The 17,227-nt window shown below is 35.2% G+C and overlaps 1 protein-coding gene and 1 long non-coding RNA gene across 2 annotated transcripts in view; one reads left to right on the top strand and one right to left on the bottom strand.

Annotated features, from left to right (window-relative positions):
• LOC110786727 (isocitrate dehydrogenase [NADP]) overlaps window positions 1–13,201 on the top strand; it is a 28,863-nt gene extending 15,662 nt beyond the window's left edge. Inside the window, exons 5-15 of the mRNA XM_021991302.2 lie at window positions 5,799–5,876; window positions 6,670–6,723; window positions 6,836–6,937; window positions 7,071–7,159; window positions 7,284–7,387; window positions 7,490–7,558; window positions 7,645–7,760; window positions 9,197–9,231; window positions 9,336–9,478; window positions 12,505–12,627; window positions 12,829–13,201. Of these exons, the coding sequence (XP_021846994.1) occupies window positions 5,799–5,876; window positions 6,670–6,723; window positions 6,836–6,937; window positions 7,071–7,159; window positions 7,284–7,387; window positions 7,490–7,558; window positions 7,645–7,760; window positions 9,197–9,231; window positions 9,336–9,478; window positions 12,505–12,627; window positions 12,829–12,919 (1,004 nt within the window). The 3' untranslated portion in view covers window positions 12,920–13,201. The remainder of the gene's footprint in view (window positions 1–5,798; window positions 5,877–6,669; window positions 6,724–6,835; window positions 6,938–7,070; window positions 7,160–7,283; window positions 7,388–7,489; window positions 7,559–7,644; window positions 7,761–9,196; window positions 9,232–9,335; window positions 9,479–12,504; window positions 12,628–12,828) is intronic.
• LOC110786728 (uncharacterized) lies at window positions 10,301–12,487 on the bottom strand. Its single transcript, XR_002532929.2, has 3 exons — window positions 11,247–12,487; window positions 10,568–10,746; window positions 10,301–10,475 (listed from the first exon to the last, which is right to left on the bottom strand). It is a non-coding gene; the product is annotated as an uncharacterized lncRNA (long non-coding RNA).
• Window positions 13,202–17,227: the final 4,026 nt, after the last annotated feature.

Consider the following 17,227-nt stretch of genomic DNA (forward strand, 5'->3'; position numbering starts at 1 on the left):
TAAAAAGACCAATTTCTCATAATCAAACCTGAAACTCAAGGCACACTCAATAACACACATTAGTACTAGAAACGGCTCCTAAGAGCACGTTTGACACATAAAAGTACTAAGGGACGGGGGTAAGAATACTATATAAAACATGCATATCAGTCGCCAACCTTGTGGAGTCGCCTCTTCTCTTGTTAGGGTTCGTATGTTGGGTGGAATGGATTTTGAATCTTAGGGGGTGAGGTGGGTATGAGATTTTAGGGGGATAGGGTGGAGTTAGAACCCTCTTGGTATGAGGTTCCATACCAAAATGTCTCAACCAAACAATAAAGGTGATGGAATGGATTCTAACCCCATTCCAACCCATTCCAAAATGTCCAACCAAACACTCCCTAAGTAACTTTGAGACGGTTTTATAAGGAGAGTGATGCGAGTTTCTGACACGTCTGTTTTTTGAAAAAATTACATGATTTTGATCCAAAGAAGTGTCAAAGTGTCCATAGCCATGCCCGAGGATCCGAGTCCGACACGGGTATTTGAGGCAAAATGCAGAGTCCGGGTAACTTAGGAGGCAAGTACCCTTTGTACTTTGATCTTATTTTATTCCGAGCAAGGATTATATTTGGTCCAAGACCTACAACAACAACAACAACAAAGCCTTAGTCCCAAAATGTTTTGGGGTCGATTAACATGAATCGTCGTAGGAGATCGTCATTGTCACCAATCAAATCAGAAAGGAGCGGGAAGTTAAAAGAATAAACAAGGAAGAGGGAGATAGTGGAATTAATGAAAGTAAAACAAGAGGAATATATATAACTGTGAGTACCTATGCATCACAAACAGGACTAGATGCTTCAACTAGACAAGAATTTTGGGAGGATTTGGAAGAAGTGGTGCAACGTGTCCCTAGAAGTGAGAACCTGATCATTGGTGGGGATCTCAAGTTCTCAACGACCATGTAGGCTCGAGTTACGATGGGTTTGAAAGCTTCATGGTGGTTTTCGGTATGGGGATCGGAATGAAGCGGGAAATGCTATTTGGATTTTGCATTGGCATATGACTTGGGTATAATGAACACTTGGCTTGAGAAAAGACACTCTCACCTAGTAACCTATAGGAGTGGAGGTAATACGATTCAGATCGACTTCTTTTTAGTAAGGTTTGCTTTGAGACAATGCTACACCAATTGTAAGGTGATTCCGGGTGAGAGTACATCAACCCAACAAAGACGTGTGGTACATGTTTTCGAGGTAGAAGTTAAATTGTTATCTCAATTTATTCTTTATCTTCTTCTAGAAGGGTAAAATTAGACTTAGATTGCTGCTCATAATAATTACATCATCTACATATAGTGAGAGGGTCAAAGTATTTTCCTTATCGTTCTTCCTCACCTTGAGAGTATTTACGAAGAATTTGCGTCATCTTGCTGAAAATAATCATTCTATAGTTGGTTGATCATATATAAAATTGTCTTGTGTTTTGTGGCCTTCTACCGTAACCTCAGAGGTGTACACTTTTTTTCCAAAAACGTCTTGAGAAGTCTTTTCCCTTAGAGTATATACCTGGGCTGTTTTTTCATAGCTTTTTTTTGGTGTGTATGCAAATCTAAGTTGGTGTTGAACTCCCTTATCATGGAAAAAAGTTTCAAATATAGTCGAGGTATGTTCTTTGCAGCTATCATTTTTTATGACTCTTTAGTTAACAATTCTTTGGCTCTCCACTAAAATTTTACATACAAATAAGATAAAACTTGTGGCTTCCTTTCATAAACTATACTCAAGTCATTCTCTTTAGTCATCTATGAAGGGGTATTCATCCTGCCACTAAGTCATGCTGTTTATCCTCCATCTTTAAGAAACGAAAATTTGAAGCATGTTACCAAATTGGTGTGTTTCACTAAGACCTTTACACTTATGTAGGACTGGATGATCCTTCGTAGTGGTTTCTGAATTTAAATTGGTAATTCAATGTCAACTACTCAACCAAGAAGCCTAGGCTCGATGTCCGAAGAGCTACCTTTGCTCCATAACCAGTATGTCTCATCGCTCTCAGCTTTGTGAGCATAATGGGTTGAATTAGACTTTCATTAGGAACCTCTTGCTTGTCATCACAGCTTTAGTGATTTGTTAGAAGGATCAATATTCTTGCAACACCGTTCATCATCATCTAGTTCCTGCACACATAGGTTACTAGGTCAGCATTGATTAGTTTTCTGCTGTTCTAAGTTCCCATAATAATAGTGCCCTTTCGACATGATGTTGCAAAATATGCGAAGATGTTTGACTTTGACAGCTTCAAGAGGTATCTTGCCTATCACAAGCTTAGTAACGTGTAAATTGTGTCTCGGCATAACATATTTGGAAGCTCTAGTGTTTGACAAGATGACAACTTTGTCAAATTTATTGTTGGTGTACCCTAGTCCTGTATCATTTCTAATGGCAGTTAAGTGTATACACTCTGATGGTTTATTCAAATAGTTTATTACAATAAGGTAAAGAAGACTTCTGACTTTCCCTTGTCATCAAGTACAGCCAAATTGTACAGTCATCTATGAAAAGAATAAAGTACTTGCTCCCACCAATTGAAAGTTTTTTTCATATCGCCACAAATATGACTTTGTAGTTTGTAGTCTTTGTACAAGCTCCAATTGTCTCATGCTTCATCCTTGCTAATTGGAAACGTGCCCGTTTCTAAGTGGATATGCTCCAAAAAGATCTCAACACAGTGTACACTTTTGTAAGATTGGAAGATCCTTCACAATCTGGTTCTTGGATTAAAATTGGAGGATTTTAGTGTTGTGTTGGCTCAAACAATGTCCCATTACTCTCTTAGATTGGACTGACTTAAGAGAATTTAATTGTCATCATAGTGAACTGAATAACGCTTTATCATCATTACCTAGCGAACACCTGAGGCACCAAGACGGTTCTTGTTATCTCTGGCACACACGGGATATCATTGATTAGTTTTCTGCATACAGAATTGTTGTTCCTGCTTTACCGGACAGTTGCTCCATCTCTCATCTCCTATGTTACCTGGACTCGGATACCCATATCGGACACAGACATGTGTCCAAGTGCCCAACACGGCTATTTTGTAAAAAAAAATTGCATGATTTTGGTCCAGATGAAGTGTCAAAGCGTCCATATCCATGTTCGAGTATCGAGGATCCGACACGGGTATCTGAGGTAAAATGAAGAGTCCAGGTAACAAAGTAACATCGCCCATCCCTTTCTAAAAGTCGTATTGTATAACCTGGATGAGAAGTTCTTCTCATTTTTGGAATTATACGTTAAAGCATTACAAACTTATAACTGCTTGGTGGTCATATGAATTGCTTCCTTTTGTAATCTTTCTCGATGTGTCCATGCGTCTAATAAATTGATTCCTTTATCTCATTAAATCTTTCACTAGATGGTTAGTTCCTTTGCAAATCGTGCATGGAAAATATTTTCCGCCCTCCACACCTTCACTTTTTTTTGGGACTGTTTTATTTGTTTAAAGAAGCAAATGTGTAATTGCCTCTTCCGTCGTAGAAGTCAAGTGGTTTTCAAAACAAAGTCAGTTCAGAAGGCACTATTTTGAAACACAAAGTAAGAATTGTAGTCATAGGTAACTCTCAATAGTTCAAAGCTGATAGTGATGAGATTTTGCACTTGTCTCAAGATGCTACCATTCCTGTTCAAGCATTATCAACTTCTAAGGAATGGAGGTTACATCAAATGGATACGAAATCAACATCCCTTAATGAATATCTATTGACAGTAATATATAGACAACAAAGGTTAAGGGAGACGAAGATGCCCTTAAATTCTACTCCCTCCGTCCCTTAATACTCGACCTGTTTTGACCAGACACGTTTGCCAATGCACAACTTTGACCACCAATTTCTTTAACTACATATTATAAAAACTTATAAAAATATTACTATTTTGAAAATATATATTAAGATGAAGCCAACAATATATTATATACTAACATTTGTTTTCATGTACTAGAAATAAAATAGGGTCAAAGTGAATTATGTGAATAGTGCAAAAAGTCAAAACGGTTCGAGTATTAAGGGACGGAGAGAGTAGTAGACTTTATATTTTCTCAAGGAGGCTAGGGCCCGGTATTAGCAGGATTGATGATTATTTTGAGAGAGGCTCTAGAGACTTCACCAAGGCTGTGGGACCCAATTAGTTTACAGCAAGTGACGCCTCAATTCTTGTCGTGTTTGTTATCTCGAGCCATTAGAAATGTAGCTATTGTTTGTGGTTTTTTCCACTGATTGCTGACGAGGAGGTATTCGGCCCAACGAAGCTCGATCACAAGAATATTTCTTTAAGAATACTCTCCGATGCTTAAGTAAGTATGTGTCTAGAGGAGGTATTCGGCCCAACGAAGCTTGATCACAAGAATATTTCTTTAAGAATACTCTCCGATGCTTAAGTAAGTATGTGTCTAGAGAGAGAAAATAGAGAAAATAGAGCGAAGAGAGCAGAATAGTAAATTAGATAGGTTTGGAATGAATGCGAATGGTCTCTTGTCCCTTGGGATTTGGAGTATATATAGTACTAGGTTTTCAGGGAAATGCCCTAAAACCAAGCAATCCGATTAGCTAAATCATTGGCAGGACCAGTCACATCGAGCCGCCATCACATGAATGATTTAGCTAATCAGCTTGCTTGGTTTTAGGGCATTTCTTGGGCCATTTGTGATACCATTGTGAATACACCATTCACAGGAGACATGTGTATGCTGTAGATTGTAGGTGATATGCAGTCCTGCCACGAGTCATCGCCGTATGTTGTGGAATGCCACGTCACTTGACATGGGTAAAACCGGGACACGTCCCTAGTGGTCCACGATGGATGGTTAATTTTGCCTATAAATATGCTTTCTTTCATGTTGCTCTTTAGATTAAATAATCATAAGAGACATTTGTCAATGCACGAAATTGACAACTAATATATGGTAACTTTTCATTAGTTAAAATTATAAAAACTTTATAATATAAAAGCATACTCCGTATGTTAAAACTAATTTAACAACATTTTACATGATAACATTTACATTTGATTATTAGTAAACAAATATAGTGAAACTAGTTTATTAACAGTACCAAGTATCACGGTCCAAATGTTTTGACACCAGATCATGCGCGTGACTAACCAACTAGGTGGCAAGGGCGTAACCCCGTAAGCCTTATGCATTAAAGGGGCTTGTGGCTCGTAGGGGCATGAGCAAGCGCCTGAATTAGAAAGAACCACTCTTGCCTAGGGCGACAACATAGAAGGTCGGGGGTCGGTCCGGGCTCTTTTGAGCACACATCAGGCACAGGCGGGGCCGACGACGAGAATGCGTATGTTTTATGGTCTTTGGCGAGTGTAGGGGCGCTTCACAACTAGTGATGGAACAATATCAATAAAGGCATACAAAAATCACTAGCAGTAAAGCAAGACAACACTTAGTGGAAGCAATCACTAGCAAAAGTCCAGCTGTTGCGATTATTTGGAAACGGAGGAAGGAACTAAAATTTGTTTTTGTTTAAAATTATTTTCTCTAGGTCCTTGGTTATGATTCTCTGATGTTAATTTTCAATTAACTATGTTAGTTTTTGTACAAATTTTTGTGTTTTTTGAAACTGGGAGGAGGGAAGGATTTACATTACAGTCTACCATCTATTTGTTTTTGGAAGGGTACATTCTTTTATTTGAAATTACATCTGTTTTGCCAAAGGATAAAATAAGTATGATTAGCATGTGATAATATTCAACCCTTCATATTATCTAACCAATTGTGGCCTGAACATGATCGTTTTGCAGATGAAACAAGAGTTAAAGAATTTGGGCTGAAGTCCATGTGGAGAAGTCCCAATGGAACTATCAGAAACATATTGGATGGTCAGTAATCAGACAATTTCGTAGTTTCTAACAAGTAGATACGACTATACGAGACAAGGCCTTGTTCTACTGCAATTTAAATGTTTTAGTTTGACTTTTTGTATTGCCTCCTGCATCACTTTCCTATAATTTCTCCAATTCGGGATAGTTGAGTATTTTTGTTTATACAAAGCATACTCCATACTTTGGTGTCTGCCACTTCAGAATGATAGGCCTCTAGGCCTTATGTTTGTGGCAGCAATTGCCTTTTCTTTGACATAATTCCTTTGGTACTCCTCAAAAAAAAATTGTTTTAGATAAAGGTTCCAGTTTACTCATTCTGGTCAAAGTATAGTAGTCTGAATATTAATTTAAATTATTTAAAGTGTTATGATTTATAATTCTTTAATAGTAACTTGAGGTTTATAATCCCTGAAGCTATTTTCTACTTTCATTGTCAAAGCATCCTATTTCCCCCAACCCTCTTTGCCAAGTTTCCTGTTTTTGCTACATCGTTTATAGCATCCATGCACCACACGTGGCAAATCTAGTACCAGATTGGTTTGTGACTTGATGCTTGGCAAGCCAGAAGCGAGACTCAGCTTTTCCATTCTATGTCCTCGTGGCAGCTCCCCCCCCCCCCCCCCCCCCCCCCCCGCATTCTCTTGCTTCCTTGCTCCTTTTTTTTTTTTTTTTCCTCTCAACCCCTCTCCTCCGTATATCCCTATTTTTGTCACTAACCATTACTGAATGTTCATTGCTTTGGCATATGATTGGTATTTGAATGAGGAGTTATTGCTATAACTGTTTGCAGGGACTGTTTTTCGCGAGCCAATTATGTGTAAGAACATTCCTAGGATTGTTTCTGGTATGTTTCCCTGTCTCTCAGATCATACTTACCTTCAGATATTTTTAGCGTAATAGAAGGTAGCGTTAAGCCATTCAAAATACCGTCATGGTCCTTTTTGCTTCTTTCGCAGGCTGGAAAAAGCCCATTTGTATTGGTAGACATGCTTTTGGTGATCAATATCGAGCCACTGATACACTCATCCAAGGCCCTGGAAAGCTTAAATTGGTATTTGGTAAGAATTTAGGCCGTCTTGTCATTAAGTGAGTCTGCACTATGCAGTCAATTCTCTTATGGGAGCGTAACAGGCAAAGGGCTGTTTACGGAAAACTTTATAATCCTGACAAGTGGGTAGTAATGTCATGCAGTCCCAGAAGACGGAGTGAATCCTGTGGAACTTGATGTCCATGACTTTAAAGGTCCTGGAGTCGCATTGGCGATGTATAATGTTGACTCGGTATGTCTTATTGCTATTGGCTGTAACCACTTATTACCCAGCACATAGGAAAGAATGTAGTTCTACTAGTTGCATTTACACTTTCTTCTTTGTTTACTTTTTTTTTTTTTTCCCGCTTATCCAGTCCATCCGAGCTTTTGCTGAATCATCAATGTCATTGGCCTTTGCAAAGAAGTGGCCGCTTTATTTAAGTACCAAAAATACTATTCTCAAGAAGTATGATGGCAGGTAATAAATAGCATACATGCTTTTTCCTTCATGTACTTGTAGATATTGATATTCCTTTGCATTGAATAATGATATATTTCTTAATATTTTGGATCTCAACAGGTTCAAAGATATATTTCAGGAGGTATATGAAGAGAAGTGGAAGCCGAAATTTGAAGAACACTCGATATGGTGAGTTTGAACTTTCAATGATTGTTGGTTAGTTTATTGTTTATCATGTCATGAATTTTGTTACATCATAAGTACTTCTCATCCAGGTACGAGCATCGCTTGATTGATGATATGGTTGCTTATGCATTAAAAAGTGAAGGTGGATATGTTTGGGCATGTAAGAACTATGATGGAGATGTTCAGAGCGATTTACTTGCACAAGGTGAGATTCAGCAGGAATGGTAACTTTGTTATTGACATAAATTGTCTTGTAAGATATCGGATAAGCAAAATCTCATCAAGCAGTTCTCTGTATGACTGTTATGGGGTCCGGAAAATAGCTGAGTCCTGCACTGTGGTCTTATCCAGATCTTGGTAAAAGTGAATAAAATTTAGAAGCTGAACTCCTTTAAACCATAGCGACAAGGACAACCTCCTCACAGTATAAATCTTGTTATATGCTCTGAAAGAACCCCCCCCCCCCCCCTGTTTCTCCACGACTTCTCAGAGGGATGTAAGAGAGGGAAAAAACAATGTAGTGGTAGCCAGGCCAGATAGCATAAACACTTCTAGAAAATGGTGACAATGACAAGTCTCAGCCACACGCCCACATGTCAAAACTAATACTTAGTTTTCTAATCTTTTGTTTTTGGTGTTTTGTATTGTATTTTTTTCCGCGTCCATTTCTGTGCATCATGTTTACAGCATACTAATGGCGCATGCGGCAAACAGAAGGGGGAGAGGGGGGGGGGGGAGGAAGGTGGAGAACGGAAACTTAATGAGGAAAATTCACATGATAAGAATAATGGAATTTTGAGTTGGCGGCAATGATATAATAGGCAATATGTTGGATACGTAGTAGGAACCAAGATGCAAGTGCACATGGAACAGTGGAAAAGGAGGCAGCACAGGGTAAGAGATTAAAATGACTAGAAGTTTAAGCAGCTGGTAGGAAAACATTAGCTAGTCTATACAAGAGCCATAAAATGCCAAAAGTTCTCAACTGTATCATCTGGGCTTGCAAATACTTGACTGGAACTCTGTTCCTAACCAAAGTATAACATCTATTTGTTAACATGTGTATGAGGTTGGTGGTGTGTTGAATTGGTCTTAAAAAGATGTTTCATGGTTCTAGGGTTAAGACTTGAAAGGTGTCTTCATGGTTGTCATCTAGGGTTGGATACGAGGAACAAATTTGTTTTTTTGAACAACAAGATGTTAGTCAGTTAGCGTTAGCTGCATAACTGAGTATTACCTGAATAACTTTGGCTCTGGCTCTACGGCATTTATTTTTTATGTATTGGTCCGTGTAGGACTTGTAGCCTTGTAGGTAACCTCACCTTACAGTAGAATGAACTTGATTTGTAGATGGTCTATAATCATGTTGCTGGTCCAGGACCCTTTTGGACCCTACCCTAAAATAAGAGTATGGCCTTTACTTTTTCAGACCCTATAAGTCTTGGTAGGGTATGGGTATAGGTAACAAGTTAAGGTCAGGTTTCAGTATTGAAAGACTCTACCAAACCCGACCACCATTGCCATCCCTAACATTGTTGTTTAGTTTCTTTGAATTCATAGTGAGTATTTTTGTTCACGTGTTTTTTTTACTTTTGATTCATTTCAGATAGTTAGATTGACTTTGTATGTGACTGTCTGCAGGTTTCGGTTCTTTGGGTTTAATGACATCTGTGCTGGTCGGTAAATTATTGATTCCTTTTTTTTTTTTTTTTTTTTTTTAATGTTCTCTATGGACCATGTATCTTGTTTGACAAAAAAATTATGAACGCTTTATTTGCAGTTGTCTTCTGATGGCAAAACTTTAGAAGCGGAGGCTGCTCATGGGACTGTGACAAGACACTTCCGTTTGCACCAGAAAGGTCAAGAAACCAGCACCAATAGTATTGCTTCTATATTTGCATGGTCGCGTGGACTGGAACATAGGTAAGTTATTTTTCATCCTTGGGTATATTTACTTGTGGATTAGTAAAGAAATTCATTTGAGTTATAAGTCTAGCATACTTTTTGAAGAGGGCATTGTTGTTAAAAATTGGACTAAAAAAGACCAAAAACTATGAATCATAAAATAAACTATTAAATATTGTTTTCCTTTGGAATTAAATAAAACAATTAAATATTATTTGTGTTTGCTTTGCTTTGGAATTTTATTTTTCCTCTTCAGCACCAAAAGAAAAACAATTAAATATTTTAATTAATTTATTCTGTAGTTTATTACATATTATTATGTATTAGTTGACTCATTTTATGAAAGTTTATTCGATTGTCTTCCATTCCAAACAAAAACATAGAAAAAATTTCTATATTTATTAATTATCTATTTTTTATAGATGAATACTAGTTTAAACCAGTGCAATGCCTGGTCTTGTTTTGTTTATAAAGTGACTTTTTTTTTATAACTTCATTAAATGACCATTGAGTTATATACTGTATTTCTTTTCGTAAGTTAAATATAACAACAAAGATAGTTCTTGAAAGAACATGAAATTGGAAGAGGAATGGACGTGAGATATTGGAAACTGAAAAACCATATTAAAAAGGGAAAACAAAGAAAATGACACAAGTCATTCTAAATTTCTTTTAACTTTTCCTGTCTAAAATACATAATTCTCTTTGAAAAACATACATACATGTAAATTATATAGTATACAGAGTACGATTTCATCATATAAGCAAAAATCCCTAACTATATCTTACAACATGCGTACATCTTAACATGAGAAACAATCTTACAACTTTCTTACCTGGGCGTCATTACCGACTATCCTTAGTCCTAATTAAGTTCTTATATTAAAATACAACACAAAAAGTCAATGGACCGTTCTTTTATGTAGCCATATCCTAAGCACAACTATACCTTCAAGTAGAGTGTCACGACAGTAACTTATAAATTTCCTTCTTTCACTTAAAATCTGTGAACCTCCTGCAAAATTGCAACAACACAACTGTAAACTTATTGTAATCAGTATATATAGCTAGCGAGTTGTACATAATGCATCCATAGTGTACTTGCACCTTCAGAAGTGTCAAAAAGACGTGATGAAATGGTGATTTTCTTCTTAGTTGCAATCTTTGGCTTCTCTTGCTTTACGCCTTCAGCAGAGTCAAAAAGACGTGATGTAATGGTGATTTTCTTCTTAGTTGCAATCTTTGGCTTTTCTCGCTTGTCAATGCATAGCTTTAACCCGTTATATCTGTAATTATAAATGTATAAAAGTTTGATATTGTGATACTAAAAATTGAGACAAATCTCATAAGATTCCATGTTACTATATTTTGACTTACATATAAGCTACCAAATAAAGTCAAACGAAGATTCGTGAATAGTGTCAAAGTCAAAACGTTGCAACCATTAGTGAACGGAGGAAGTACTATATCTTGAAAATGAACATGCGCAAATAAGTACTCAAGAGGGTGTCTAAAAAGAGCACAATGTAGATCGATTAATATCAAGTAATCTACCCATAAAGGATCCATAGAAGAGGCAATAATTGATGATAAAGTTTGCAACACTAAAACCTGCTACTCCGTAATACAAATCAAAATGTACCCATTATCCATTGTAGTAGTAGCATAATTTATAGGAGTAGGGGGTGAGATAACCAAAATAATAACGGGTTGTAGCCGAAGTACTAAATACACTATCTAAGGATATTGAATCCAAAAAAATATGGAGACAAATTTTTAAACTTACCTTTATAAAAATCCTAAAGCTAGAAAGGAATGTCAAAATAACTCTGTATTTTGTAAGCTTTTAGGGAAGATGAAGAAACAGAGGCGTGTAAACATTTGACTGATGCCTTTCTCTATGGGAACAAACCTTCCAACTCGATCTTCAAGTCTAAACAAAATCATTAAGCATCATATTACAAAACTCAAGAAATGAATAAGAGCATATTATAAAAATCAACCGGAAAAAAAATATAATTCATACCCATTCAACAAATCAAGGACTACAAATTAATCTAAAAAATCAACTAATTCTCAAGACATATTACAAAACTCAAGATAAAAGTTAGGAAAAACGGTTACAGAAGAAAAGAAAAAAAACTTGTCACATGTAGTTCAATTAAAGAGGAATGCACGAATGATAAAAATAGAGGGACATCAGAAATATTCAACCATCAAAACAACACCAAAACTAAAAGTTCAAGGATATACAAACTGGGAGCATATTTGTGAATATAGAAGAAAGAAACGAACAATTAAGCATCAACAGATTTGTATGATTTGTCGACTACACACGAAAAGTCACTAAAATAATCATCAACTTGACTTCTTATCTATTTTATTTAAATTAACAATAAAAAGTAGAAAATGAAACATACCCCGTGAAATTTGCCACCAATATCAATCAAATATGTATATTAGCAATCTGAAAGAATGGTTCACATATTAATTGATTATAAATCCAAATGATTTCAACATAAACTTACCCCAATTGAAACGCTCATCACTTCTATTTCTTTTATTCATCTTTTTTCATAAATCTACAACAACGACAACATTATATCGCAATTTCAACCTAAACATAAATTCTATAATAAAATCGAGATTGAAATTTTAATCAAAATCTATTATTGTATAGCAATTCTTAGGGCAAGAAAACAAACCAACAGATCAACAAGGATGGGATATGAAATTTGATGAAGTTTGGAAAAGGGTGATAGTAGAAAGAGGAATAAATGAAAGGGAGAGGAATTTGATAAGAGCAGTTGTTGAAATTAACTACTTGGGAGAGGGGAAAAGAACGAAGGATAAAAGACATTTTATATAATAACAATTTGATTACTATATATTCGTGAAAAAAACTCAAGTCAAACTTAGTACTCCGTATATGAATAGTGATAGTCAAAGAAATGCAAGTTAAAAAAAAACGACGAGTAACTTGTGTTATTTTATTTTAATTTTTACTCTGTTTAATTTTTATTTTTTTGGCTTTCTCTTTATAGAGCAAAGCTTGATGGAAATCAGAGTTTGCTAAACTTTGTTCAAATATTGGAAAGTGCCTGCATAGAGACGGTTGAATCAGGGAAAATGACTAAAGATCTGGCTCTATTAGTTCATGGGGCAAAGTGAGTACCAATTTTTATTTTCCATGCTTATTTCCTTTACCTTTTTTATTTTATTTTTTTGTTATTGTAACTCAACTTTCCTGCAATTTCTTATACGAGTATGCGGTGTCTACTGAATCATCATAATTTGCAGTCACTACGGGCTCTTTACCTTTCTCTCTAGAGTAGGCCGCTCACTCATTGGTGCCATGGTTTGTGCAGGGTTACTAGAGAGAAGTACCTAAATACTGAAGACTTCATTGATTCTGTTGCTCAGAATCTTATTGCAAATATCGGAGAATCGTCGCATTAGATACTGCATTTTGGCTGAATTGGGACAATCACACTATAGCAAGAGGCCATAGCTGTTCAGTTTTATGGCACTTGAATTTTCTCTGTGAAAACATTTAATTGCAATAAGTAGTCATAGTGTGAGAATAATTTTGGTTAAAGTAATCTTTTTCTTCTGATAGCATAAGTTATGTATGGTAATTAAGTTAGATTCCTTGGACAGACATTGCATGGAGTAGTTGGTCGAGTTTATTCATATGGTTGCAGAAAAGGAAGGGCAATATTGCTCATGATTTGTCTAAAATCTTCATGTAGTTTGGCTTCTCAAGCGATGGGAAATAAGACAGGTCAGGAGAATGCTTAAACGCATTAGACAGACTTCTCATAGAACTTGATTCAGACCTTGAATAGCCGATTTAGCTGCTAAGCGAAGACCATCATGGTACCCCAGAATAAATATAGACATAAAGACTGAACCCAAAATTAAAGTAGCAACTTCAATCAATTTTCCAGTTGTATCTTAGATAACCAAATCAACAATTGGCGTTACATTCAAACAACTTTTAGAGGACAAGTGCGCGGAGTTGAAGAACCTCTTTCACCTCAAGATGCCGACTTTTTACTTTTTAACATCAACCAAGGGCAATAACATAAACTTTTTAGCAATAATTGGTTTTACTTTTTAACATAAACTTTTTAACCTGGTTTTGAGGTTTGTATATAAATTTTACTATTGCTAGCCTAAGGTTTTTCAAAAGTGGTTTCAAAAAAACAAACCTCTTGCATCTAATAAATTAAAGAAAATAAAAAATAAAAAATAAATATTTTATTGTTATGTGAGTTGAATGATATATGGTTGGGCCCATATAAAATTAGGTTTGTCTATTATTAGCACAAGATTTGTTGATAATGAGGTTTGTAAAATGATGTTGTGGCATAGAAATAAACCGAGGTTTGCACTATTGATATTGCCCTAAACATGCATTGCTTTAAAAGATGATTAAAATATACAACAAATTACTAGGGTATTTAGCAACCTTTACACAACATAATTAATGAAACAAGCTTTACTAGCTCTTATTGTAAAAAAAAAAAAAAAAAAAAAAAAAAAAAGAAAAAAACCAGCTCGTAACCCCTTTTCTTGAGGTTGGATTAATCTCCGGTGGTGTTGTAAGAGAGAACTTGATACCTGCCAAACAAAACTTATATGGGCATTCCCTAGTCATTTGCTATGGTTAAAAACCATTACCTTGGAGAAGAAAGAAAAACTTGGTAAAGGTCAAAAGTGTAAGTTTGTTTAATAGTCCGTACTTTGGTGGCTGGACTACAGTTATGCAAATGGACTTTAAACAACCTTTGTTGGTGTTGCCAGTTATAATAATTAAATTATTTTGTAGATGTAGGAAGTAGCACGTAGTTAGTTAGGGTGTCAAATTTTGAAGAAAGCAAACAAAAAAAAGGTAGGGAATGTGCTTTCTTCACCCTTTTAATTTCCACTGAGTTTGCTTCATATTCTTCTACTTGATATGTGTAATCTTCACGCTAAGCAACCTTGCCGTCTCTCAAATCTCAATACTCAATACTCTTCTTCTTCCCAAACCCTTTATTCCCCGCCCTTTTCTCAACTATCAACTATGTACATAATACAGAGTTTTAGATAATTCTTACATGAGATAGGTTATATAACATAAGACGGAAAATGCATGTACGTTATCTTTTTTTTTTTTTTTTTTTGTTTAAGGTAAGAAAAATGAACGTAGGAGACCCTCAAACAAGAAAATTCCTAAGTAATCGTACGTTATCCTTTTGTTTAGTAAAAAATACATTCTCAATACTTTGTACTAATACAATGTGTGGATCACTAAAACGAATGAAATGTTAGTTGTAATAACAAACCTTAAATTATTATAATTGCACAATTATGTTCGATGAATGAAATGATTGATTGAGTGAACTTTGATTTGGTTGAATGATTCATGCATTTGACCTCAAATTAACAGATGGGCCCCGTTTTATTGGATAGTTAATCATCTTTATTATGTGATAAACATGGTTATTAATTGAATTGATCATGTTATTGCCTAATTAGTACTCCGTAATGTATAATTTCTGGTGCAATTAGGTGGCACCTCTCTTTCGATCCATGAATAAAAAGACAAAAAGGTTAGTCCATATCTCATCAGTTTTTCACTTACAGGGTAACCTTATAATACACTAGATTAACTTGTCTCATTTCTAACGACTATTAACACTTTTTTCAAAAAGAACTAAGTAATTATTAACACTTTTTTTTTATCTTTTTAAAGTTTAATGTATACTCTTTACCCAAACTCTTATTTAAAGCCGATGTCAATGCATAGATACCAACTTTTACATAAGACGGTAAGATCGTCTTGGTGTCACCAAGTCAATTAAGCACTGAAATCAATTAGTTAATCACTGTAATCAATTAGTTAAGCAATGAAACTAAGTAATTAAGCACTGTAACTAATTAGTTAAGCAATTGAACCAATTAGTTAAGCTATCAAAGCAGACAGTCTTACACAATATAATATGTGTATCTATAAAAATTACTATATAATATAAAGTTAATTAATATATGTTAAAAGTTATAAACAGAACTAGGTAAAAATTACCCCGATATATAGAGATGGCCAGTGGGTCGGGTCTGATCCAGCTCATAACGGGTCACGTGGGTCGGATCCACTTATGACCCATGACACAACCCACTCAACCCGGATATTTTTCTTGATGTGTCGTGGGTCGAAGTTTTTTCAACACAACCCATTTCGACCACCCATCGGACCCAACACAAACCACCACGGCACACCTGACCCACCCAACCCAACACACGAACCCAACCCACCCAATACACGAACACAACCTACCTAACCCTGCGACCCACCAGACCCACCATCCTAATTTAAACTATTTTATATGTTTAAAATGCTAATAAATTTTAACTTTATTGTTTAAATGTACATTAACCACATTTATATGAGTATGTGATTAACATAAAAATTAATTAATTTAATGAAAATTATTTTTTAATGCTTAAGTAATCGTCCAAACCCACCTGACCTAAATAAGCTCCTAAAAGTCGTCTAAACCCGCCAAACACATCTAACCCATCGGAGTCACACCAAGCCCGAAAACATGTCGTAACCCACTAAACACATCGAACCCACTCGACCCGCACAACCCACCACAACCCACGATCCACGACCCACATAACCCAGGACCCATAATGTACCCTGTCCATTTTTTCCGACATAACCACGACTCGACCTACCCTAAATTAACTGAGGTGGATCGTGTGTCAATTATCCCCGACCCACGACCCATCAAACCCACCCAACCCGCCACGTTGGCCATCTCTAGTACTCCTTAACACTACTCCATAACTACGGTTGTTTGAGTCTATGTTGTGTTAGTAAGTTGTTGAGATTTATCAACAAAAATAATGTTGAAATTTATAGTCTTATTTTAATTAATACGAAGTATATAATTAAGCTGATCTCACTTGAGTATTCTCACATAAACTATTTTTCTCTTGGGAGATGGTGAAGGTCACAGGTTGTTATGATAAAAAGTTGATACAATCTTATGTGGTACTAATTCATTGGTGCCACATAGTCGTTGACTCGTCAAATTAGTTTTACTATCATATTGATTTTTTGACTATGAAAATAACGTAGTAATAAAAAATAAGAAAATAATTTTTTATTGATTATGATAAATATATATTTCCTTTTATCTTGTGCATTAGAGGATGAAAATAGGAAATAAAATCAAATACGAAATAAATCTAATCTAATATATATATATATAAAGGGGAGTTTTTTCAAGAGCATTTAGAGCGTCCACATAGGATTGTCCAGTCACTAAATAGAATTTTAAGATTATAATAATAGAATAGATTAGAAAAATAAATAATAATTTTTAATCTTATAATTATCTTTATAATTCGTATAATAAAATAGATTAGAAAAATAAATAATAATTTTTAAACTTATAATTATCTTTATAATTCGTATTTATAACTAATTCTGCGGAGTAAGAAGTATACTCCATATGTTTCTTCGAAAAAAAAAGAAGTATACTCCATATGGGTTTCATACAATTTTTTATATTGTTTTTTTTTTGTTTTTTGTTATGGGTATTAGGGGGAAGACAAGAAGATAAAAAGATTGAAATACGTGTGTATCATTTCTTCCAATAATGATACTACTTAATGCTCCTTAAAAGATAAAAACAAATTCTAGATAAAAATAATATAATTGGATAACTTATCACAATTAATACTCCCTCCGTCCCGGAATACTTGACC

The sequence above is a fragment of the Spinacia oleracea genome, chromosome 3, assembly GCF_020520425.1.
Source record: "Spinacia oleracea cultivar Varoflay chromosome 3, BTI_SOV_V1, whole genome shotgun sequence".
Lineage (NCBI taxonomy): Eukaryota > Viridiplantae > Streptophyta > Magnoliopsida > Caryophyllales > Amaranthaceae > Spinacia > Spinacia oleracea.